The sequence below is a fragment of the Xenopus tropicalis genome, chromosome 5 (assembly GCF_000004195.4).
Source record: "Xenopus tropicalis strain Nigerian chromosome 5, UCB_Xtro_10.0, whole genome shotgun sequence".
NCBI lineage: Eukaryota > Metazoa > Chordata > Amphibia > Anura > Pipidae > Xenopus > Xenopus tropicalis.
Window position 1 is genome coordinate 148,351,938 of NC_030681.2, and position 23,711 is coordinate 148,375,648.

The window sequence follows — 23,711 nt, forward strand, 5'->3', positions numbered from 1 at the left end:
ACAGAAAATAAGGCTGTTTATGTTGTATGAATCCTTAAATAATAAATAATCCTTCATAATTTTGGGGACACCATTTACAATTTTTATGGCAGATGACATCATTGAACACTGATGATATCAAATACAAGTTAAGAAAATGGTTTTATTGACTTACAATATCATACATCATCAATGACATCAATAATTTCATCAGCAAATCCTGCTGTCACATGTCTCTTGTTACTATACATAGTTACATAGGGTTGAAAAAAAGTCCATCAAGTTCAACCCTTCCAAGTAAACCCAGCACCCACAACCTATACTTACCTATCTATACACTCACATACATAAACTATATATACAACCACTAATACAAACTGTAGGTATTAGTATCACAATAGCCTTGGGTACTCTGCTTGTTCAAGAACTCATCCAGGCCCCTCTTATAGGCACTAACAGAATCTGCCATTACCACATCACTAGGAAGGGCATTCCCCAACCTCACTGCCCTCACCGTGAGGAACCCCCTACCCAACATCCCCCGGCAGGGCATTCCCCAACCCCCTCACTGCCCTCACCGTGAGGAACCCCCTACCCAACATCCCCCGGCAGGGCATTCCCCAACCCCCTCACTGCCCTCACCGTGAGGAACCCCCTACCCAACATCCCCCGGCAGGGCATTCCCCAACCCCCTCACTGCCCTCACCGTGAGGAACCCCCTACCCAACATCCCCCGGCAGGGCATTCCCCAACCTCACTGCCCTCACCGTGAGGAACCCCCTACCCAACATCCCCCCGGCAGGGCATTCCCCAACCTCACTGCCCTCACCGTGAGGAACCCCCTACCCAACATCCCCCGGCAGGGCATTCCCCAACCTCCTCACTGCCCTCACCGTGAGGAACCCCCTACCCAACATCCCCCGGCAGGGCATTCCCCAACCCCCTCACTGCCCTCACCGTGAGGAACCCCCTACCCAACATCCCCGGCAGGGCATTCCCCAACCCCCTCACTGCCCTCACCGTGAGGAACCCCCTACCCAACATCCCCCGGCAGGGCATCCCCAACCTCACTGCCCTCACCGTGAGGAACCCCCTACCCAACATCCCCCGGCAGGGCATTCCCCAACCCCCTCACTGCCCTCACCGTGAGGAACCCCCTACCCAACATCCCCCGGCAGGGCATTCCCCAACCCCCTCACTGCCCTCACCGTGAGGAACCCCCTACCCAACATCCCCCGGCAGGGCATTCCCCAACCTCCTCACTGCCCTCACCGTGAGGAACCCCCTACCCAACATCCCCCGGCAGGCCATTCCCCAACCCCCTCACTGCCCTCACCGTGAGGAACCCCCTACCCAACATCCCCCGGCAGGGCATTCCCCAACCCCCTCACTGCCCTCACCGTGAGGAACCCCCTACCCAACATCCCCGGCAGGGCATTCCCCAACCCCCTCACTGCCCTCACTGTGAGGAACCCCCTACCCAACATCCCCGGCAGGGCATTCCCCAACCTCACTGCCCTCACCGTGAGGAACCCCCTACCCAACATCCCCGGCAGGGCATTCCCCAACCCCCTCACTGCCCTCACTGTGAGGAACCCCCTACCCAACATCCCCGGCAGGGCATTCCCCAACCTCACTGCCTACATCATGACAAACCATTTGTGTTGCTTAAAGTTGAAATTCTGTTTCTCAAGTTTAAAGGAGAGCCCCCCTGATACCTGCCTATAATCCCCTCTAATGTACTTATAAAGAGTAACCATGTCCCGATGGCTGCCCTTGAGTGCTAGGAGCAGAGTGCTTTGTCAACAGACGCAAACCAGCCCCATCCTAACTATCTTCTATAGGGCACAAGGTAAGTACAAGGCTCCACTGTGGCCTTCATCTACCACTGCACCCTACCTGCCAACTTGCCACCCCTCCTCTCGCCGATCATGAATACAGCTCTGTCAAACACAGGCAGCACTGCATTCATGAGGGCAGCTCTAGCTCACTTTGCACCTAGCCTTGCACATTGTAAATGGCCCTTATATTGTATGACCCCTATACACCTGCTGATTTAGCCATCAGAAAAATATTCTGAGGCTTGGACATTTACTGTCTCTATATTAAGCCTTATAAACCACTCAGGATATAGCAAATTGATGTCATTTGTTATGGGTTCTACTGATAATTGCGCAAGTTTTATATCCCCTGCATCCAGGGATGGTTCAATAAGATTAATAGGCCCTCTTTATGTTATTGGGCTTAGGCCAAGTCTTATTGATTTCCTTATGGATACCACACCTTAACGCTAATAAAAAAATATTTAAACAGTAATAAAACCTAATAGGATTGTTTTGGCCCCAATAAGGAGCCAAGAGCTGAGGAGCTAAGGACTGAGGGCTTTAGGGTGCCTTAATAGAAAAAACAGCCCCAAACTCAATCCCCTTGATGACCATTTGTGATACTTTGGAGCAACTATTTGGCCTAACATTTTTGGAGCTGTCTGGTAAAAAAACCAATCTGTGGTAGAGGATAAATGTATCTAGGTACTTTGATGAACACTTGAGTGTAAAAACACATATAAAAGGTAAAGATAAATGAAAGCCTTTATTTTTATTATTACAGAGAAAAGGGAATCATTTAACCATGAAATAAACCCAATAGGGCTGTTCTGCCCCAATAAGGGGTAATTATATCTTAGTTGGGATCAAGTACAGGTACTGTTTTATTATTACAGAGAAAAGGGAATCATTTAACCATTAAATAAACCCAATAGGGCTGTTCTGCCCCCAATAAGGGGTAATTATATCTTAGTTGGGATCAAGTACAGGTACTGTTTTATTATTACAGAGAAAAGGGAATCATTTAACCATGAAATAAACCCAATAGGGCTGTTCTGCCCCCCAATAAGGGGTAATTATATCTTAGTTGGGATCAAGTACAGGTACTGTTTTATTATTACAGAGAAAAGGGAATCATTTAACCATGAAATAAACCCAATAGGGCTGTTCTGCCCCAATAAGGGGTAATTATATCTTAGTTGGGATCAAGTACAGGTACTGTTTTATTATTACAGAGAAAAGGGAATCATTTAACCATTAAGTAAACCCAATAGGGCTGTTCTGCCCCCAATAAGGGGTAATTATATCTTAGTTGGGATCAAGTACAGGTACTGTTTTATTATTACAGAGAAAAGGGAATCATTTAACCATGAAATAAACCCAATAGGGCTGTTCTGCCCCCAATAAGGGGTAATTATATCTTAGTTGGGATCAAGTACAGGTACTGTTTTATTATTACAGAGAAAAGGGAATCATTTAACCATTAAGTAAACCCAATAGGGCTGTTCTGCCCCCAATAAGGGGTAATTATATCTTAGTTGGGATCAAGTACAGGTACTGTTTTATTATTACAGAGAAAAGGGAATCATTTAACCATTAAGTAAACCCAATAGGGCTGTTCTGCCCCCAATAAGGGGTAATTATATCTTAGTTGGGATCAAGTACAGGTACTGTTTTATTATTACAGAGAAAAGGGAATCATTTAACCATTAAATAAACCCAATAGGGCTGTTCTGCCCCAATAAGGGGTAATTATATCTTAGTTGGGATCAAGTACAGGTACTGTTTTATTATTACAGAGAAAAGGGAATCATTTAACCATGAAATAAACCCAATAGGGCTGTTCTGCCCCAATAAGGGGTAATTATATCTTAGTTGGGATCAAATACAGGTACTGTTTTATTATTACAGAGAAAAGGGAATCATTTAACCATGAAATAAACCCAATAGGGCTGTTCTGCCCCCAATAAGGGGTAATTATATCTTAGTTGGGATCAAGTACAGGCACTGTTTTATTATTACAGAGAAAAGGGAATCATTTAACCATTAAATAAACCCAATAGGGCTGTTCTGCCCCCAATAAGGGGTAATTATATCTTAGTTGGGATCAAGTACAGGTACTGTTTTATTATTACAGAGAAAAGGGAATCATTTTTAAAAATCTGAATTATTTGATTATAATGGAGTCTATGGGACTTTTTTTTCTCTGAAATAATAAAACAGTACATTCAATTGATCCCAACAAGATCAAGATATCATTATATCTTATTGGAGGCAAAACAACCCTAATGGGTTTATTACTGTTTAAATTATTTTTTAGTAGACCAAGGTATTGAGATCTAAATTACAAGAAGATCTCTTATCCATTCTGGATAACAGGTCCCATGCCTGTACTACTTAAACTGTGTTTTATTCAATGTAATGTCATTGATATACAGTATTTTAGGTTGTTACTACCCTAGTAAAACCCCCAACTAACACTACTTTCTACAGAAGAAGAAAGTGAAACTTTGTCAGATGAACCATATAGTGATAACAAAATTAACATGACATTTTTATAATCAGTTTTAATTTTAGCCCTAGGCACGAGACACTGCACAGATTTTATGAACCATAGGAATCGAAGTGAAACCCTCTGCAGTAGTTAATGGAAGGTCCTGTCCTGGAGGTGATCGGAAGGTGAAGTTCTGCAGAAGATTTGTGAAGAACAAGAAGAGTTCCATCTTGGCCAACGTCTCTCCGGCACAAATTCTTTTACCTAAAATGCAAGGCAAAGTGGTGACATCAAGGGTGATATTTGTATTATTTTATTACCATAACATAGAGACTGATCCTTACAGAACTGTTTTATTCACTGATTGCAAAAGCATTGACTGGGGACTCATTTGCTATCAATGGTACAAATGCCAGCACAAAAATATCATGCCCGCACCTAAATGTTCTTGCACCGAATGCCAATAAGTTGCTTGTTAATATCAACAGGACGTAAACAATTTTAAGAGATATAAGGCAGCTGTTCTCAACCTGTGGGTCGGGACGCCTTTGGGGGCCGAACGACCCTTTCACAGGGGTCGCCTAAGACCATTGGAAAACACATATTTCCGATGGTCTTAGGAATAATTTTATGGCTGGGGGTCACCAGAACATGAGGAACTGTATTAAAGGGTCGTGGCATTAGGGAGGTTGAGAACCACTGATAAAGGTATGGGACCCCTTATACGGAAACCCGTTATCCAGAAAGTTCCAAATTACGGAAAGGCCATCTCCCATAGACTCCATTATAAGTAATAATTCTAATTTTTAAAAATGATTCCTTTTTCTTCGTAATTATAAAACAGAACCTTGTACTTAATCCCAACTAAGATATAATTACCCCTTATTGGGGGCAGAACAGCCCTATTGGGTTTATTTCATGGTTAAATGATTCCCTTTTCTCTGTAATAATAAAACAGTACCTGTACTTGATCCCAACTAAGATATAATTACTCCTTATTGGGGGCAGAACAGCCCTATTGGGTTTATTTAATGGTTAAATGATTCCCTTTTCTCTGTAATAATAAAACAGTACCTGTACTTGATCCCAACTAAGATATAATTACCCCTTATTGGGGGCAGAACAGTCCTATTGGGTTTATTTAATGGTTAAATGATTCCCTTTTCTCTGTAATAATAAAACAGTACCTGTACTTGATCCCAACTAAGATATAATTACCCCTTATTGGGGGCAGAACAGTCCTATTGGGTTTATTTCATGGTTAAATGATTCCCTTTTCTCTGTAATAATAAAACAGTACCTGTACTTCATCCCAACTAAGATATAATTACCCCTTATTGGGGCAGAACAGCCCTATTGGGTTTATTTCATGGTTAAATGATTCCCTTTTCTCTGTAATAATAAAACAGTACCTGTACTTGATCCCAACTAAGATATAATTACCCCTTATTGGGGGCAGAACAGCCCTATTGGGTTTATTTAATGGTTAAATGATTCCCTTTTCTCTGTAATAATAAAACAGTACCTGTACTTGATCCCAACAAAGATATAATTACCCCTTATTGGGGGCAGAACAGCCCTATTGGGTTTATTTAAGGGTTAAATGATTCCCTTTTCTCTGTAATAATAAAACAGTACCTGTACTTGATCCCAACTAAGATATAATTACCCCTTATTGAAAGAAAACCCTGCACTACATTGATGAGCCTCAAGAAAAGGGGATACCAGTCTGTAGATGGGAATCTGATCAGCTATTATCCCGGCTTCTGCTTTAAAACCCAGTGGGTGAGCTTTAGCCTATAGGATAAACCCATGTAAATAGGATTTTTTAGGAGTATTATCATTATTTCTATACAGAGACTTAAAAATGCCATTGGAATAACAGACACAGTACCTGCTGAGAAGGGGATGAAGGCCTCATTCTTTACAAAGTTTCCTTCGGAGTCAAGGAAATGTTCAGGGTAAAATTCATATGGTTTTTCAAAGTAAGCCTTATCCCGAAGAACCGACGTCAGCAATGGGATCACACGGGTCCCCTAAAATGATATTACCGTTAATAAAGTATGCTTGAGAAGAGGAATTGTGTGACAGATCCGACAAAAACTCACTTTTGCTTCTATCAGCAATATTTGTGTGCTTATTTATCCAAGGAGGAAAAGGCAGTTCTCCAAACAGCCCTCATACACATGTACATACCTCCAGAAAATGTGTTTGAAAGAATTTTTCGGATAATTATATTGTTTAATAAACATGCCTATTACATGATCTAAAGAGGAAAGTTGTTAGTAATAGGGGAAAATGAATAAAATGTAGAGTATCAGATGCAAAATGAGTCGGGGAATTTTGGATAGAACAATAAACTGATATTGATCAACAATGCTAAACTGGCCTGTGGCCTTGGCTGTTTTTATGTTGAACAAAACAGAAGGATAATGAACAATGCAAGGAGAGAAAGAGCTCCATTTAATTTCATACAAAGGTTTAATGAAGAGCCTTGTTTTATATAGACAGAATAACTTGGAAGAACAATTACAATAGAAACACAAAGGAGAGGCTTCAGATGGGGTTTTTGCCTTCCTCTGGATCAACTAGCAGTTAGGCAGGTTATATAAAGGCATTATGGTTGAACTTGATGGACGTATGTCTTTTTTCATCCCAACTTACTATGTTACTATGAAACGTTTGCATTGATTACTATGCCAATATAAGAGAACTGCTATAGGTTTAGCCGCTTCTTCATTTGTAAAACTGCTGTTTGACTTTCAAAATGATCGTTTTATTGGAGCCGAGTATAAAATCAACTCGGAGAGGATTTTGAAAAGTTTGAGCTTGATGGATTTGCCTCTAAGTCCAAACTAGTTGTCTAGTGCAGTGTTTTTCAACCTTTTTTGGGCAAAGGCACACTTGTTTCATGAAAAAAATCACGAAGCACACCACCATTAGAAAATGTTAAAAAATTTAACTCTGTGCCCAGCAGCAGTGCCCCCCTAGTACATTGGTGCCAAGAGCAGTGCCCCCCTAGTACACTGGTGCCAAGAGCAGTGCCCCCCTAGTACATTGGTGCCCAGCAGCAGTGCCCCCCTAGTACATTGGTGCCAAGAGCAGTGCCCCCCTAGTACACTGGTGCCCAGCAGCAGTGCCCCCCTAGTACATTGGTGCCCAGCAGCAGTGCCCCCCTAGTACATTGGTGCCAAGAGCAGTGCCCCCCTAGTACATTGGTGCCCTGCCTACGGCACACCAGGCAACATCTCGCGGCACACTAGTGTGCCACGGAACAGTGGTTGAAAAACGCTGGTCTAGTGACTAGTTTTGTTTAGTGAAATTGCTATCCTGGAAGTGTCATAGTATGTCCAATTTACATCACGTCATTTCCGGTTCTACTGAAATATTTTTTTTTAGCTGCTCATTCATAAAACAATGTGTCTGTCTTGAATTGTGTATGATATAGGGGCACCTTTATTAAAGTACGACAGGTATGAAATACAAAAAATTCGTATTGGTTCGTACTGTGCGTATTTTCTGCGTCATTTTCATACCTTTCCTTGGGCTGGGTTGGAGCTGCAGAGTGCCATTGAGCCCTATGGGAGACTTTCCTTGGGCCGGGTTGGAGCTGCAGAGTGCCATTGAGCCCTATGGGAGACTTTCCTTGGGCCGGGTTGGAGCTGCAGAGTGCCATTGAGCCCTATGGGAGACTTTCCTTGGGCCGGGTTGGAGCTGCAGAGTGCCATTGAGCCCTATGGGAGACTTTTCTTGGGCCGGGTTGGAGCTGCAGAGTGCCATTGAGCCCTATGGGAGACTTTCCTTGGATCAGGTTGGAGCTGCAGAATGCCATTGAGCCCTATGGGAGGCTTTCCTTGGGCCGGGTTGGAGCTGCAGAGTGCCATTGAGCCCTATGGGAGACTTTCCTTGGGCCGGGTTGGAGCTGCAGAGTGCCATTGAGCCCTATGGGAGGCTTTCCTTGGGCCGGGTTGGAGCTGCAGAGTGCCATTGAGCCCTATGGGAGACTTTCCTTGGGCCGGGTTGGAGCTGCAGAGTGCCATTGAGCCCTATGGGAGGCTTTCCTTGGGCCGGGTTGGAGCTGCAGAGTGCCATTGAGCCCTATGGGAGGCTTTCCTTGTGCCAGGTTGGAGCTGCAGAGTGCCATTGAGCCCTATGGGAGGCTTTCCTTGACCGGGTTGGAGCTGCAGAGTGCCATTGAGCCCTATGGGAGACTTTCCTTGGGCCAGGTTGGAGCTGCAGAGTGCCATTGAGCCCTATGGGAGGCTTTCCTTGGGCCGAGTTGGAGCTGCAGAGTGCCATTGAGCCCTATGGGAGACTTTCCTTGGGCTGGGTTGGAGCTGCAGAGTGCCATTGAGCCCTATGGGAGACTTTCCTTGGGCCGGGTTGGAGCTGCAGAGTGCCATTGAGCCCTATAGGAGACTTTCCTTGGGCCGGGTTGGAGCTGCAGAGTGCCATTGAGCCCTATGGGAGGCTTTCCTTGGGCCGGGTTGGAGCTGCAGAGTGCCATTGAGCCCTATGGGAGACTTTCCTTGGGCCGGGTTGGAGCTGCAGAGTGCCATTGAGCCCTATGGGAGACTTTCCTTGGGCCGGGTTGGAGCTGCAGAGTGCCATTGAGCCCTATGGGAGACTTTCCTTGGGCCGGGTTGGAGCTGCAGAGTGCCATTGAGCCCTATGGGAGACTTTCCTTGGGCCGGGTTGGAGCTGCAGAGTGCCATTGAGCCCTATGGGAGACTTTTCTTGGGCCGGGTTGGAGCTGCAGAGTGCCATTGAGCCCTATGGGAGACTTTCCTTGGGCCGGGTTGGAGCTGCAGAGTGCCATTGAGCCCTATGGGAGACTTTCCTTGGATCAGGTTGGAGCTGCAGAATGCCATTGAGCCCTATGGGAGGCTTTCCTTGGGCCGGGTTGGAGCTGCAGAGTGCCATTGAGCCCTATGGGAGGCTTTCCTTGGGCCGGGTTGGAGCTGCAGAGTGCCATTGAGCCCTATGGGAGACTTTCCTTGGGCCGGGTTGGAGCTGCAGAGTGCCATTGAGCCCTATGGGAGACTTTCCTTGGATCAGGTTGGAGCTGCAGAATGCCATTGAGCCCTATGGGAGAATTTCCTTGGGCCAGGTTGGAGCTGCAGAGTGCCATTGAGCCCTATGGGAGACTTTCCTTGGGCCGGGTTGGAGCTGCAGAGTGCCATTGAGCCCTATGGGAGGCTTTCCTTGGGCCGGGTTGGAGCTGCAGAGTGCCATTGAGCCCTATGGGAGGCTTTCCTTGGGCCAGGTTGGAGCTGCAGAGTGCCATTGAGCCCTATGGGAGGCTTTCCTTGACCGGGTTGGAGCTGCAGAGTGCCATTGAGCCCTATGGGAGACTTTCCTTGGGCCAGGTTGGAGCTGCAGAGTGCCATTGAGCCCTATGGGAGGCTTTCCTTGGGCCGGGTTGGAGCTGCAGAGTGCCATTGAGCCCTATGGGAGACTTTCCTTGGGCTGGGTTGGAGCTGCAGAGTGCCATTGAGCCCTATGGGAGACTTTCCTTGGGCCGGGTTGGAGCTGCAGAGTGCCATTGAGCCCTATGGGAGACTTTCCTTGGGCCGGGTTGGAGCTGCAGAGTGCCATTGAGCCCTATGGGAGACTTTCCTTGGGCCGGGTTGGAGCTGCAGAGTGCCATTGAGCCCTATGGGAGGCTTTCCTTGGGCCGGGTTGGAGCTGCAGAGTGCCATTGAGCCCTATGGGAGACTTTCCTTGGGCCGGGTTGGAGCTGCAGAGTGCCATTGAGCCCTATGGGAGACTTTCCTTGGGCCGGGTTGGAGCTGCAGAGTGCCATTGAGCCCTATGGGAGACTTTCCTTGGGCCGGGTTGGAGCTGCAGAGTGCCATTGAGCCCTATGGGAGACTTTCCTTGGGCCGGGTTGGAGCTGAAGAGTGCCATTGAGCCCTATGGGAGGCTTTCCTTGGGCCGGGTTGGAGCTGCAGAGTGCCATTGAGCCCTATGGGAGGCTTTCCTTGGGCCGGGTTTGAGCTGCAGTGTGCCATTGAGCCCTATGGGAGGCTTGCCTTGGGCCGGGTTGGAGCTGCAGAGTGTCATTGAGCCCTATGGGAGACTTTCCTTGGGCCGGGTTGGAGCTGCAGAGTGCCATTGAGCCCTATGGGAGACTTTCCTTGGGCCGGGTTGGAGCTGCAGAGTGCCATTGAGCCCTATGGGAGGCTTTCCTTGGGCCGGGTTGGAGCTGCAGAGTGCCATTGAGCCCTATGGGAGACTTTCCTTGGGATAGGTTGGAGCTGCAGAGTGCCATTGAGCCCTATGGGAGGCTTTCCGTGGGCCGGGTTGGAGCTGCAGAGTGCCATTGAGCCCTATGGGAGACTTTCCTTGGGCCGGGTTGGAGCTGCAGAGTGCCATTGAGCCCTATGGGAGACTTTCCTTGGGCCGGGTTGGAGCTGCAGAGTGCCATTGAGCCCTATGGGAGACTTTCCTTGGGCCGGGTTGGAGCTGCAGAGTGCCATTGAGCCCTATGGGAGACTTTCCTTGGGCCGGGTTGGAGCTGCAGAGTGCCATTGAGCCCTATGGGAGGCTTTCCTTGGGCCGGGTTGGAGCTGCAGAGTGCCATTGAGCCCTATGGGAGACTTTCCTTGGGCCGGGTTGGAGCTGCAGAGTGCCATTGAGCCCTATGGGAGGCTTTCCTTGGGCCGGGTTGGAGCTGCAGAGTGCCATTGAGCCCTATGGGAGACTTTCCTTGGGCCGGGTTGGAGCTGCAGAGTGCCATTGAGCCCTATGGGAGACTTTCCTTGGGCCGGGTTGGAGCTGCAGAGTGCCATTGAGCCCTATGGGAGGCTTTCCTTGGGCCCGGGTTGGAGCTGCAGAGTGTCATTGAGCCCTATGGGAGACTTTCCTTGGGCCGGGTTGGAGCTGCAGAGTGTCATTGAGCCCTATGGGAGACTTTCCTTGGGCAGGGTTGGAGCTGCAGAGTGCCATTGAGCCCTATGGGAGACTTTCCTTGGGACGGGTTGGAGCTGCAGAGTGCCATTGAGCCCTATGGGAGGCTTTCCTTGGGCCGGGTTGGAGCTGCAGAGTGCCATTGAGCCCTATGGGAGGCTTTCCTTGGGCCGGGTTGGAGCTGCAGAGTGCCATTGAGCCCTATGGGAGACTTTCCTTGGGCCGGGTTGGAGCTGCAGAGTGCCATTGAGCCCTATGGGAGACTTTCCTTGGGCCGGGTTGGAGCTGCAGAGTGCCATTGAGCCCTATGGGAGACTTTCCTTGGGCCGGGTTGGAGCTGCAGAGTGCCATTGAGCCCTATGGGAGACTTTCCTTGGGCCGGGTTGGAGCTGCAGAGTGCCATTGAGCCCTATGGGAGACTTTCCTTGGGTCGGGTTGGAGCTGCAGAGTGCCATTGAGCCCTATGGGAGACTTTCCTTGGGCCGGGTTGGAGCTGCAGAGTGCCATTGAGTCCTATGGGAGGCTTCCAAAATCATGCACAGAAGGATCCGGACGTTTGCGATCATTCGGATACAAAAATGTTGTGACTTTCGAATTGCCAATACGACATTATTGTAACTATTGCACCAAAATTTGTGCAGCTTTTGAAATCTCCGGTATGTAATACTGTACTATTGTACTGACTGTCTTATTTTACACCTTTCATTTAATGGAAAAAAATATAATATATTTAAATGGAGTGACATGGTAGGACAGGCAAATGTCTATAGAAAGTTCTCTCTGTCTGTATCTCCGTCGATCCCAGAGGGTTATCGGTTTTTCAATCCAGCCATCAGTTTAGCTGCGTTCGAAGAAAAAAAATATAAAGATTGCTGCATCTGGATAAAAGATATAGAGAAGATATAGAACAGGAATACCGAACCAGTGGCTCGGCAGCAACATGTTGCTCCCCAACCCCTTGGGTGTTGCTCTCAGTGGCCTCAAAGTTGGTGCTTATTTTTGAATTCCTGGCTTGGAGGCAAGTTTTGGTTGCAGAAAAACCAGGAGTTTCCTGTAGGCTGCCAGTCCACATAGGGGCTATCAAATAGCCAATCACAGCCCTTATTCGGCACCCCCGGGAACTATTTGCATGCTTGTGTTGCTCCCCAACTGCTTTTACATTTGATTGTGCTTAATGGGTAAAAAAAACGTTGGGGACCTCTGATATAAAAAGTGACTCAAATTAAACAATGCATTTTAAAAAAATCTTACCTTTGGAATTAAATATCCCCTGAAAGTGACATCCATAGTTGTTGCATGGGGAAGGTTAGTGGGCACAATGTCTGCAAACCTCTGAATCTCATGGATAACGGCATCAGTATAGGGCATTTGTTTCCGGTGTTCCATTTGAGGCTGAGCTGATCCAATCACTTTGTCGATTTCATTTTGTACCTTCTCTGTCATGAACAAAAAAAGGGAATTACTGTAGCAGGGCAGTCAAAGAAGAGCTTTGTTTGTAAGATTAAAGCTTGTGGGAGATGTCTGTAGGAGATATATTGTATGACCCCCTGGACGTTGTAGTGAAGCTCAGTTCCTGCTTTAGGTGCTTTGGGCATTTGCTGTCTCTATACCAAATCATAAAAACATTCAAGAAACAGTAAAATGATTTAGTTTGTGTGTGTTTAACTGATACATGTACAAGTTATAGTTACACTTTACACAATCGGGGATGGTTTAATAAGATTACTGAGCCCTCGTTATGGGATTTGGCTCAGGTCAGGCCTTGTTCCTTTCCTCATGGAGAAAAATCTCAAAAACTTGTTCTAAATCTTGATCTAAAGCATTTGTCCTTTTATCTTGTGTTCTTGCTGCTGAATACATCCTCCATTATTTATTTGTACACATTCAAATATGTTATTATTTGATCTTAAACAGTGACTTACTTTGGATTTCTGGATATTTCATCATTAACAGGAGGCCCCATCGGAGAGTGGTGGAAGTCGTCTCCATTCCGGCAACAAATAAATTACTTACAAGTGATATTAAATTCTCGTTGTGGAAAAACAGTCCAGGATTTGGCTTTTCCTGAAATGTACAAGATGGATATTAATGGTCTTTAATTACATATATGAAAGTTTCATTTTGGGAAAAATGCTTTTTTCTATATAAATAGCCAATGACCACCCAATGCTAATGCCCTTTGCACAGGCCCTTGGGGAATACTGACATAGGAAAACATGTTTTTTTCAAAACCCATCAGAGCTTCTGCAGCAGAATCCTGCATTGATTTTCCCATGGGGCTAACCAAATTCTTCATTTCCCAGGGTGCCACAGCCATGTGACTTCAGTCTCACTTTACTGCTGCGCTGAAAGTTGGAGTGATATTCCCCCCTCCCCCCCAGCAGCCGATCAGCAGAACAATGGGAAGGGAGCAAGATAGCAGCTCCCAGTAGGTATCAGAATAGCACTCAATAGTAAGAAATCCAAGTCCGGCTTGGGACTCCTCCAGTTACATGGGAGTAGGAGAAACAATAGGTTAGCTGAAAGCAGTTCTAATGTGTAGCGCTGGCTGAAAGCTCAGACTCAGGCACACTTTACTGCTGCACTGCAAGTTGGAGTGAAATCTCCCCCCCTCACCCCCATCAGCCGATCAGCAGAACAATGGGAAGGGAGCAAGATAGCAGCTCCCAGTAGGTATCAGAATAGCACTCAATAGTAAGAAATCCAAGTCCGGCTTGGGACTCCTCCAGTTACATGGGAGTAGGAGAAACAATAGATTAGCTGAAAGCAGTTCTAATGTGTAGAGCTGGCTCCTTCTGAAAGCTCAGACTCAGGCACACTTTACTGCTGCGCTGCAAATTGGAGTGATATCCCCCCCCTCCCAGCAGCCAATCAGCATAACAATGGGAAGGGAGCAAGATAGCAGCTCCCAGTAGGTATCAGAATAGCACTCAATAGTAAGAAATCCAAGTCCGGCTTGGGACTCCTCCAGTTACATGGGAGTAGGAGAAACAATAGGTTAGCTGAAAGCAGTTCTAATGTGTAGCGCTGGCTGAAAGCTCAGACTCAGGCACAATGCACTGAGATGGCGCCTACACACCAATATTACAGCTACAAATACATTTGTTGGTTCAATAATAAAATGTTAAATGTCAGAGGGAATTATTTGCTATGTAAGAAATACACCATAAAAATCATGACAGTATCTCTGGGCCCTGGACTGTGTTTATCCCTTTCTTTGCCATTTCTAAATGGCTAATGCTTACTGAGGTACCTGGATGTACAAAAACCTCAATGTGGGTAGAGGGTAAATGTATCTAGGTACTTAGATGAATATCAGCACATATGGGAATACCTCTCTTTGCTTGACAAGGAAGACATCGATAAGATCCCTTTGGTCGTTTATGTCCAGTCGAGCCTTGTGTTCAGTAAACGTTTCTTTAATAAAGTTCCGTAATCCCCGCGTATTTTCCAACACTTTTTGGTGGCTTCCGGGTAACCAGCTGACCACAGATGGAAATGCATCGTATATCTTGCAAAAAAAATAATTGTTATTGTAGTTTTTCCACTGAAAATAAAAGTTACTTGAATTTCTATATTTTGAGTGAAAAGGATAAAACTTTCAGGAAACAAATCCCTTGTATCATTCGCTAATGAACGACATGAATTATATTGAAAATGAACATTGCATTTCCTACAGGGATGTGGAAAAGAAAGTGCACACGTTTTAAAAAATGTGGATTTACATTTTAAAGGGTAAGTAACAAGAATCTAGTGCTTACCGAGCTGTAGCACTATATAAACATTATGGGGCACATTTAGTAAGATCCAATGATTTTCTGGGCTTAAATCACGATATGGGAAAAATTCGTAGTAACCATAATTTCTGATGTTTTAAAATGTCACGAAAATCATTTTATCGGCCGTACGAAAATATCACAATTGTGTTCCGAAAGGCACAAATTTTTGTGCCGAAAAGTTTGTTAAGCCGCGAAAACCTTTTCTTTGATGCCTTCCATGTCTGGCTTTAGAAGCCTTCCATAGGACTCAATGGGACTCAGCAGATCCAACCTGGCAAAAAGATAGTCCCGAGGAAAGTTTCACCGAAGTGTTAACGAATTCCGAAATGATCGTATTCTTTGTGCAAAGTACGATTTTTTTGTGGAAATTTACCGAAAACCACAAAAAACTTTTTGCATACATTCCGAAATGTTCTATAATTTAGAAAAAATATGAATACAGGTATAGGACCCGTTATCCAGAATGCTTGGGACCAAGGGTATTCCGGATAAGGGGTCTTTCTGTAATTTGGATCCCCTACCTTAAGTCTACTAAAAAATCAATAAAACATTAATTAAACCCAATAGGATTGTTTTGCATCCAATAAGGATTATTTATATCTTAGTTGGGATAAAGTACAGGTACTGTTTTATTATTACAGAGAAAAGGGAATCATTTAACCATTAAATAAACCCAATAGGGCTGTTCTGCCCCAATAAGGGGTAATTATATCTTAGTTGGGATCAAGTACAGGTACTGTTTTATTATTACAGAGAAAAGGGAATCATTTAACCATTAAATAAACCCAATAGGGCTGTTCTGCCCCAATAAGGGGTAATTATATCTTAGTTGGGATCAAGTACAGGTACTGTTTTATTATTACAGAGAAAAGGGAATCATTTAACCATGAAATAAACCCAATAGGGCTGTTCTGCCCCCAATAAGGGGTAATTATATCTTAGTTGGGATCAAGTACAGGTACTGTTTTATTATTACAGAGAAAAGGGAATCATTTAACCATTAAATAAACCCAATAGGGCTGTTCTGCCCCCAATAAGGGGTAATTATATCTTAGTTGGGATCAAGTACAGGTACTGTTTTATTATTACAGAGAAAAGGGAATCATTTAACCATGAAATAAACCCAATAGGGCTGTTCTGCCCCCAATAAGGGGTAATTATATCTTAGTTGGGATCAAGTACAGGTACTGTTTTATTATTACAGAGTAAAAGGAAATCAGTTTAAAAATTCTGAATTATTTTATGAAAATAGATTCTATGGTTTTCTGTAATATGGAGCTTTCTGGATAACGGGTTTTTAGATAAGGGATCCCATACCTGTAAATCTCAGAATTGTTTCGTAAATGGGCCCCAATGTGTACGCACAATTCTCCAAAGAACCCACTAGTCTGACCAACCTGAACCTTTTGCAAATAGGGGAGCAGTGTATTTAGCCCTATATTACTAGCAGAACTGTAGCACATCAAATAGGTAACCATAACTAAAAAACAAACAGCTATGTATTGAGAGGATGCCCCGAAGCAAACCCCAGTCTGTGGGTATAATGGCAGAATGCAAAAAGCTGATAACGCGAGAGTCCCAAAAAATACAATTAAAAAGTTTTTGGGACTTAGCTAATAGTCTTAAGGCATTTCGTTTCAGTTATAACCAAGCTGAAAGGACAGATTTTACTCTGAGCACTTTTATATAAGATGAGAAATTCTGGGAACTGATCCCAAAGAGCTCCAAGAAAATCCTATTGGGATTTATTTGCATATGCATGAGGTGATCTCCTCAACCCTTTTGATTTATCTGTGGATATAAAGATGAGATAATACATATAAAGGGTCCAGGTCCTGTGGGTGCAAACAATCTGAATCACTGACTATGAAGATTTTCATTCATCCAGGTCATGGTATATCTAAAGCAACTGGACTTGCTAAGTAATCATTGAAGACTTTTCACTACTCATCCGAGCAGCTTCTTCAGTTCAACTGACTGGTATGGGAAGCCCTCAGCATATATACTGAATCAATCTGAATCATTGCCCCCCCCCCCCCCCCCTGCCATCATGCTTAATCGCTGTTTGTTTGGTTTTTTTGGGGGGGGTTGATTTTGCATTTAGACAAAAATACTTCATTTTGGTCAGTGTTGCTTTACAGCAGAGCATTCATTTTCTGCTGTTCCCAGGCCTTCCTTGCCCCTATTAAAGCTGGGCATATACACAGTATAAATATCAGTAAAGATGTTCTGTAATACACATGCTTGCCCAAGGTGGAGACGCCTGGAAAGCAAAAAAAATGGTGGTCTGCCTCTGTACTGTTATTATTCCTATGTTTGCAATTGAAGCATTCCGTTTAACATGAGCTGATATTTACACTAAGGGAGTGTGTGTTTCTTATTGTTAAATGAGTTCTCTTTGTTTGTAAACATGCATTTTGCTGTAATATATAAAAAAATCAAAGCAACGTGCCTTACCATAATTATAGGGCGCCCAGAAAGCTTAACAATTTCATTTATTAAGCCAATGAGCTTCAGAAGGGTTGGATCCTGATACTCAAAGCGATGGGCGAGCAGAATAGATACGATGATGTTGGCTACTGCGGCGTTCATTATCAAGTTGGTCTCAAATGGCTCTCCTGCAATTATAGCAATGGATTGTGCAATGAGCTGCACAATATGTATATGTTTCTGATAAAAGGAAAGGGGAATGTAATGTACATTGGGCCGGACCATATAATACAGGTATAGGACCCATTATCCAGAATGCTCGGGACCAAGGTTATTCCGTATAAGGGGTCTTTCCATAATTTGGCTCTCCATACCTTAAGTCTACTAAAAAATCAATAAAACATTAATTAAACCCAATAGGATTGTTTTGCATCCAATAAGGATTATTTAGATCTTAGTTGGGATCAATTACAAGGTTCTGTTTTATTTCTACATAAAAAAAGGAAATCAGTTTTAAAATTCTGAATTATTTGCTTATAATGAAGTCTATGGGAGACGGGCTTTCCGTAATTCGGAGCTTTCTGGATAACGGGTTTCCGGATAAGGGGTCCGATACCTGTACTGTGATCCTGACTCAAGTTAAAAAAAAATCCTCTACAAGTGAAGATATGGTATAAAAGGGGAAAAGAAAGATTTTAGAGGAGAAAATGAACAATTAGACAAGCTCCCTTCCCTGGTGATGTAGGTGGAACCCTGACATGTACTTTTTTAGCTTAACCAGGTGTTGGCCCTACAGTATATACCACTCAAGCGCATGATTTGTAAAAGTCTGAACCCACTGGTGGCTCCATGTTAAAGTGCAAGGCACTTTCTGGGCTTTTCCTTCCTATCTATAGGATAATACAAGGGGGCCGATTCACTAAAGGGCAATAAAACGAGCGCTATTTATAGCATGCGGTAAAAATTTTATCGCTTCTTATTTTTGGCGACTTAACTAAAAGGACAGTTGTCATAATTAAGACCCAATGTTCTTTGCGTTATTTAATTTGCGATGAGCGTTTTTCTTGCGTTAATTCCCGCCGCTGGGTGCAATATATTTCACCCGCTTGCTATATTAGAACACGATTTTACGCACATAACCATTACTTTCGGAAAATTACTGTTCTGAAATGCCCAATTCCCTGCAAACTGGCGGCTGCATCACTCTGGGGCCAACACAGACTTGAATAAATCCCACTGCAAAGTCCTTATTGTGTTGCCAAAAGCTCATGAACCGCAATTTTCTTTAAGTACCACCTAAATAAGTAGGTGTATATTAGGGATGCACCGAACCCACTTTTTTGGGTTCTGATGAACCCCGAATCCACCCTGATGGATTCTGCCGAATCCTAATTTGGCCCGAATCCCGAACCCAATCCGGGATCCGGTGCATCCCTAGTGTTAATTTTCGCACAGACTAATGCAATATTTAGTGCATTTAACGCTTAATATGCATTTGTGAATCATGCGTTAGTATTATTTCTATGCGAGAATTAACACAATGCGAGTTAAATAACACATCGCCATACTGCGTTGTTTTGCGCATGCCATATGCGTCTTAACGTATGCAAAATGACTTTGATGAATCGGGTCTTAATTATCGCATGCTTTTTAATGCAAAAAAGCATGCGATAAGCGTTATTGACCTTTAGTGAATGGGCCCCAAGATCTCATCCAATCTATCTTATCCACTAAGAGGGCTATTATTGCTGTGACCAGTGTTTTACACATTTACATGCATAAGTACTGGGCACTAATTCTGCAACCTAGATACCCTGCAGGGGACTTAAGGTGGTCATCTGGTCACGTTGACAGGATACAGGCCGTTGGGACAGGGAAAGGCTCAACCCACTGATCCTCTTCCTGTCTGGACAGGGATTTTTAAACCTGACATCTGGCCAATTTTCAGGCCAATATTCGTTGGGCCGGTCCAGCTGAGGGCCACATACACGGGCCGATTAAACTGCTGACGGCCTGAGACCATCGGCAGCTCTTATCAGCCTGTGTATGGCCACCTTTATATATAATTGTTGCATTGTGTGGTATATTGATCAAAACACAGACAACCCTTCTATACAAGACAATTCAGATCTAACCTTTGTAGGATTTGAACGTTTCCATTAGAAAATTACATTCCTCGTTAATTCTGTCCTCTATAGTTCTCTTCCCCATGCCAAAGTCTCTCAGTGTCGCAAGAGTAAATCTTCTCATCACTTTCCAGTTTTCCCCATGAGAAAAAATGATACCTGCATAGAAAATAAAGTTCAGCTGAAACCTGAGGATCTTAATGCAGCTAAATTTTAAACTTGCTTACCATATCCCTTTAATCTTTTCCTAGACAGAGTAGAGACAGCCCTCTCTGAAAACTCCTCGGCATGGTTAATCAGAGCGTCTTTCACCGCGTCATACCCGCACAGAACAACCACCTTCTCTGTCCCGAGCTGAACACTGAATACTGATCCGTACTTCTTCCCAAGCTGTAAAGTGAGAATTTATAGGCAATAAATAGTTTGTTTCAATTATGCTTGCCAAAATATGTCATTTATAGACCATTAACTATATTCAAACCCTTCCTCTTTCAGGTCACCTAATAACCACATAATATATGGGGAATTTTGTGCAAATGTGGTGTTCTTTTGTGATTATTTGTTATCATGATTGTTACCGTCCTTCTAAATCCAGTTCTTAAGGTGCCCATACACGGGCCGATTCTAGCTGCCGATATGGGTCCCTTAGACTGATTCGGCCCGTGTATGGGCACTATCGACAGGCCTGCCCAACCGATATCTGGCCTGAAATCTATTAAAAAATCTAGTCTGATCGGGGACCGCATAGGCTCGTTGATTCTGTCCCCGAGATGACTTTTCTTATACCCATTGTGATCATTCGAATTAGACTGGATTCTCCTGATATCGCCCACCCAACATCGCCAGGCGAGCGGATCTGAAGGTGTATGGGCACCTTTAGCTTGGTCAGAACTCTGGATTTTGTTGGCAATTTGCTAAATGCCGGTTCTGATCAGAGACAGGATAGTAAAGTCTGCCAGTTGCTAGACTACTACTAGTATTTCTAGTAGCAACCGACTGCATGAAGTATTTATGGGATTCCTGTTGCTGCTGTAGACTGAGTACAGTACTAGAGCAAATATCTGGCTGCCTACCCATGAAACACCTCTCCGTAGACCTAGGAATAGCCAACTGGAAATAGTTCTGTGCATTTGCTAAGAGCTTAGACCAGGAGTGGCCAAGACGTCGATCGCGGTCAACCAGTAGAACCCCCGTGGATTTCTGGTGGACCGCGATGAAGCCGGGTGATGCGGAAGTGCATGTGGAGTCATCAATCGATCGCCAGTGGAAAAAGTCTGCCCACCTCTGGCTTAGACCTTATCATCCAATAAGCAACCAATAAGCAGTTAGCATTTACTGGTTTGTTGTTTGAAAGCTAGAATCCGTTTGCTGTGGGTCTCTCGACTTGATGAAACATTGGTGCCTGTTATTGCATGAATTTGGTTGTTAAGACCTAAAAAGTTGACCAGCAAAGTTGGCTGCAGTGTCCCCAGTCCATCAGTATCTTTTTGTTTACTACAAGATATTTGGATCATTTTACTCTAATATTATCTAGATCATCTTACATACGTCCATCACGTTCAACCATAATGCCTATATATAACCTGCCTAACTGCTAGTTGATCCAGAGGAAGGCAAAAACCCCATCTGAAGCCTCTCTAATTGTCCCCAGAGGGGAAAAAATTCCTTCCTGACTCCAAGATGGCAATCAGACCAGTCCCTGGGGCAACTTGTACTGAGAGCTATCTCCCATAACCCTGTATTGTCTCACTTTATAGAAAGCCATCCAGCCCCTTCTATATATATATATATAGCTTCTATATATATGTAAGACTCAGTCTAAACAGAGGGGCAAAATTAAGAATTCAAAGTCTGAACAATAAACTTCTTAAAAGATGTTTCCTAGTTACTGTTACCTCCATGTAGGTCTTATGAGGCTTATTTAGGTTCATTATATGTAGATTTCCAATAAACGGTAATGGTTTAGGTCCTGGGGGAAAGTTTGGAGGCGTTCCTTTCCCATTATGTAGGAGGAGGTAAATTAGAAATAGGCAAAGGACAATTGCCACAAACAGAGTTGTTGGCTCCAAGGGGAACATGGCTAGAAAAGCCTGCAATGAGAAGATAGATTAGATTAATAAAAAATATTCGACAAACAATACATGTCTTTTTTGAACAAGGGCACCCATATGTCTGAGTGTTCAAGAGATATTGGTTGATGAAACCAAGTAAGAATTCCGCCATTATTCAGACAATGTAGCCCTGGGGAGCGCCTGTTTCATGCATTTGAGATTCAATTTCTTCCAAACTGGGGGTTTGAGCAAACACACAAACTATGGCACCAGTGCTGCCAAAAACAGTGGCGCTTATAGTAAATGTTCTATATACACATCATTTATAGCGTATAGGACCCAACACCTCTTCGCTCACACATCTTTAAAGAGCTTAAATGAAAGATCATCTTTGTAAAAAATGTTGAATAAATATATTACTGCAATAAAGCAAGTCAAAGTAAACCTTACCTACTAGAGTTATACTAATGAGTTATACTAATTGAAAAACTAAAAATTCCAAAACATTTTTACTTACATGTGATTTTACCAATACTATGTTTGTTCCAAATGTCCAACTCTCTCCTTTGAAATAACTTCACCTTGAGACAGTTTTTATGTCGTACCAAAGGCAGTGATTAAAGATTTACTTTCAGACGTTGATATTTAAGCCATTCCAGCCCAGACGCCCCGCTCCTTGATATGTAACCAACATTTACTGGGGCCAATCCTGCATTGTTTTGAGATATTTAGTCAGTTAATAGAGATGCCAAGGTGTTCTAAATTCTAAACAGTTACGGGGAGATTCATCAAACTATGAGATTAGAGCGAAACACAAAAAACTTAACAGGCTCCACTCTGGCGCATATTCCTGTGCAAACCAGAGACGGCAAATTACTCATAACTCACTGCTTTGATATTAGTGAACTACTGTATGTTAGTAAACTTTAAAGGGATACCGTCATGATATTTATGGGGCACTTTTTATCTCTAAATGACACTGTTACACAGCAAAAAATTCCCTCTGTCATTTAACCTTTTATTCTTGAACCAACAAATGTATTTTTTAGTAGTGATGCACCGAGTCCACTATTTTTGGGTTCAGCCCAACCCCAAATCCTTTGTAAAAGATTCAGCCAAATACTGAACCAAATCCTAACTTGCATATGTGGCTCACCAACACTCGGGCTCACAAGCAAAAAAGGCTGGGGATCCCTGATGTAGAGGAAAGGTGAGATTTTAGGGAAAGGGTCAATCAGTTTGGGTTCTGGCATCAGTGTAGTGTTCCGTGTTTAATTGGTAAATCTTTTACCCATCCCCTTAAATAATAACATTTGGAACTTGTTGTTCCAGTTTGATTACGGTCTGTTACTCATGTGTACTGCTCAGTACTACTGCATTCAGTACCCTAATGCAAATGAGGGTACTGAAGGGTTAAAAGATTTCTTAAGGTCCCCATACACCTTCAGATCCGCTCGCTTGGCGATGTTGCCAAGCGAGCGGATCTTCTTCCACCTATGGGTGGGCGATAACGGGAGAATCCAGGCCCTGGGGCAAAGCAATCGAATTATAATAACGGCATAGGCAAAGTCGGTCTGGGGACTGCATCAACGAGCCGATGCGGTCCCTGATCCAACTAGATTTTTTAACCTGCCTGATGGATATCTGGTCGATTTCAGGCCAGATACCGGTCAGGCGGGCCCGTCGGTAGTGCCCATACACGGGCCGATTAGCTTTAGTCCGTTACCAAAAGTCATATGATTGTAAGGATTGAGTTTGGCCAGGCACTTGGATTCTGCCAGATCCAAATCCTGCCGACAAAGGCACAAACTAAATCCTGGATTCGGTTCATCCCTATTTTTTAAGAGACAAGATGAACAAGAGACACTTTTTAACCCCCAGCAACCCGGCCTCCCACTCACTGCTCCTCTGAAACATGAAAGGGTGGAAAACAACATTTTTTAACTTTCCAAAATTTTGAACTGCCAAAAAAATAAAACACACTATCATGTTATTCGATGGCAGTGTTATTGCCTTAAGTTAAGCTGGTCATTTATTCTGAAAAGGTGGTTAGTTAGTGACCAGCATACCCAACAAACAGATTTATTCATGTTCAATGCTGAGTTACACAAGTTTCC

The 23,711-nt window shown here is 44.0% G+C and overlaps 2 protein-coding genes across 3 annotated transcripts in view; both read right to left on the reverse strand.

The window, feature by feature from the left end:
• LOC100494435 (cytochrome P450 2K6) overlaps window positions 1-23,711 on the reverse strand; it is a 212,256-nt gene that overhangs the window by 19,643 nt on the left and 168,902 nt on the right. The window lies entirely within an intron of this gene.
• On the reverse strand, window positions 4,350-22,191 carry LOC100493928 (cytochrome P450 2K6). The gene is made up of 10 exons (XM_002933589.5): window positions 22,112-22,191; window positions 21,439-21,633; window positions 19,771-19,933; window positions 19,553-19,702; window positions 17,445-17,605; window positions 14,543-14,719; window positions 13,131-13,272; window positions 12,460-12,644; window positions 6,191-6,332; window positions 4,350-4,560 (listed from the first exon to the last, which is right to left on the reverse strand). Exons 2-10 carry the CDS (start codon window positions 21,619-21,621, stop codon window positions 4,382-4,384), a joined length of 1,482 nt encoding a protein of 493 aa, XP_002933635.2. The 5' UTR covers window positions 21,622-21,633; window positions 22,112-22,191; the 3' UTR covers window positions 4,350-4,381.

Coding starts and splice junctions, on each gene's coding strand:
- LOC100493928 (XM_002933589.5), bottom strand. CDS start 21,621: ATGTTCCCCTTGGAGCCAACAACTCTGTTTGTGGCAATTGTCCTTTGC. Junction 19,934..21,438: donor CTCATAAGACCTACATGGAG/GTAACAGTAACT, acceptor CTCACTTTACAG/CTTGGGAAGAAGTACGGATC. Junction 17,606..19,552: donor AACGTTCAAATCCTACAAAG/GTTAGATCTGAA, acceptor CTATAATTGCAG/GAGAGCCATTTGAGACCAAC.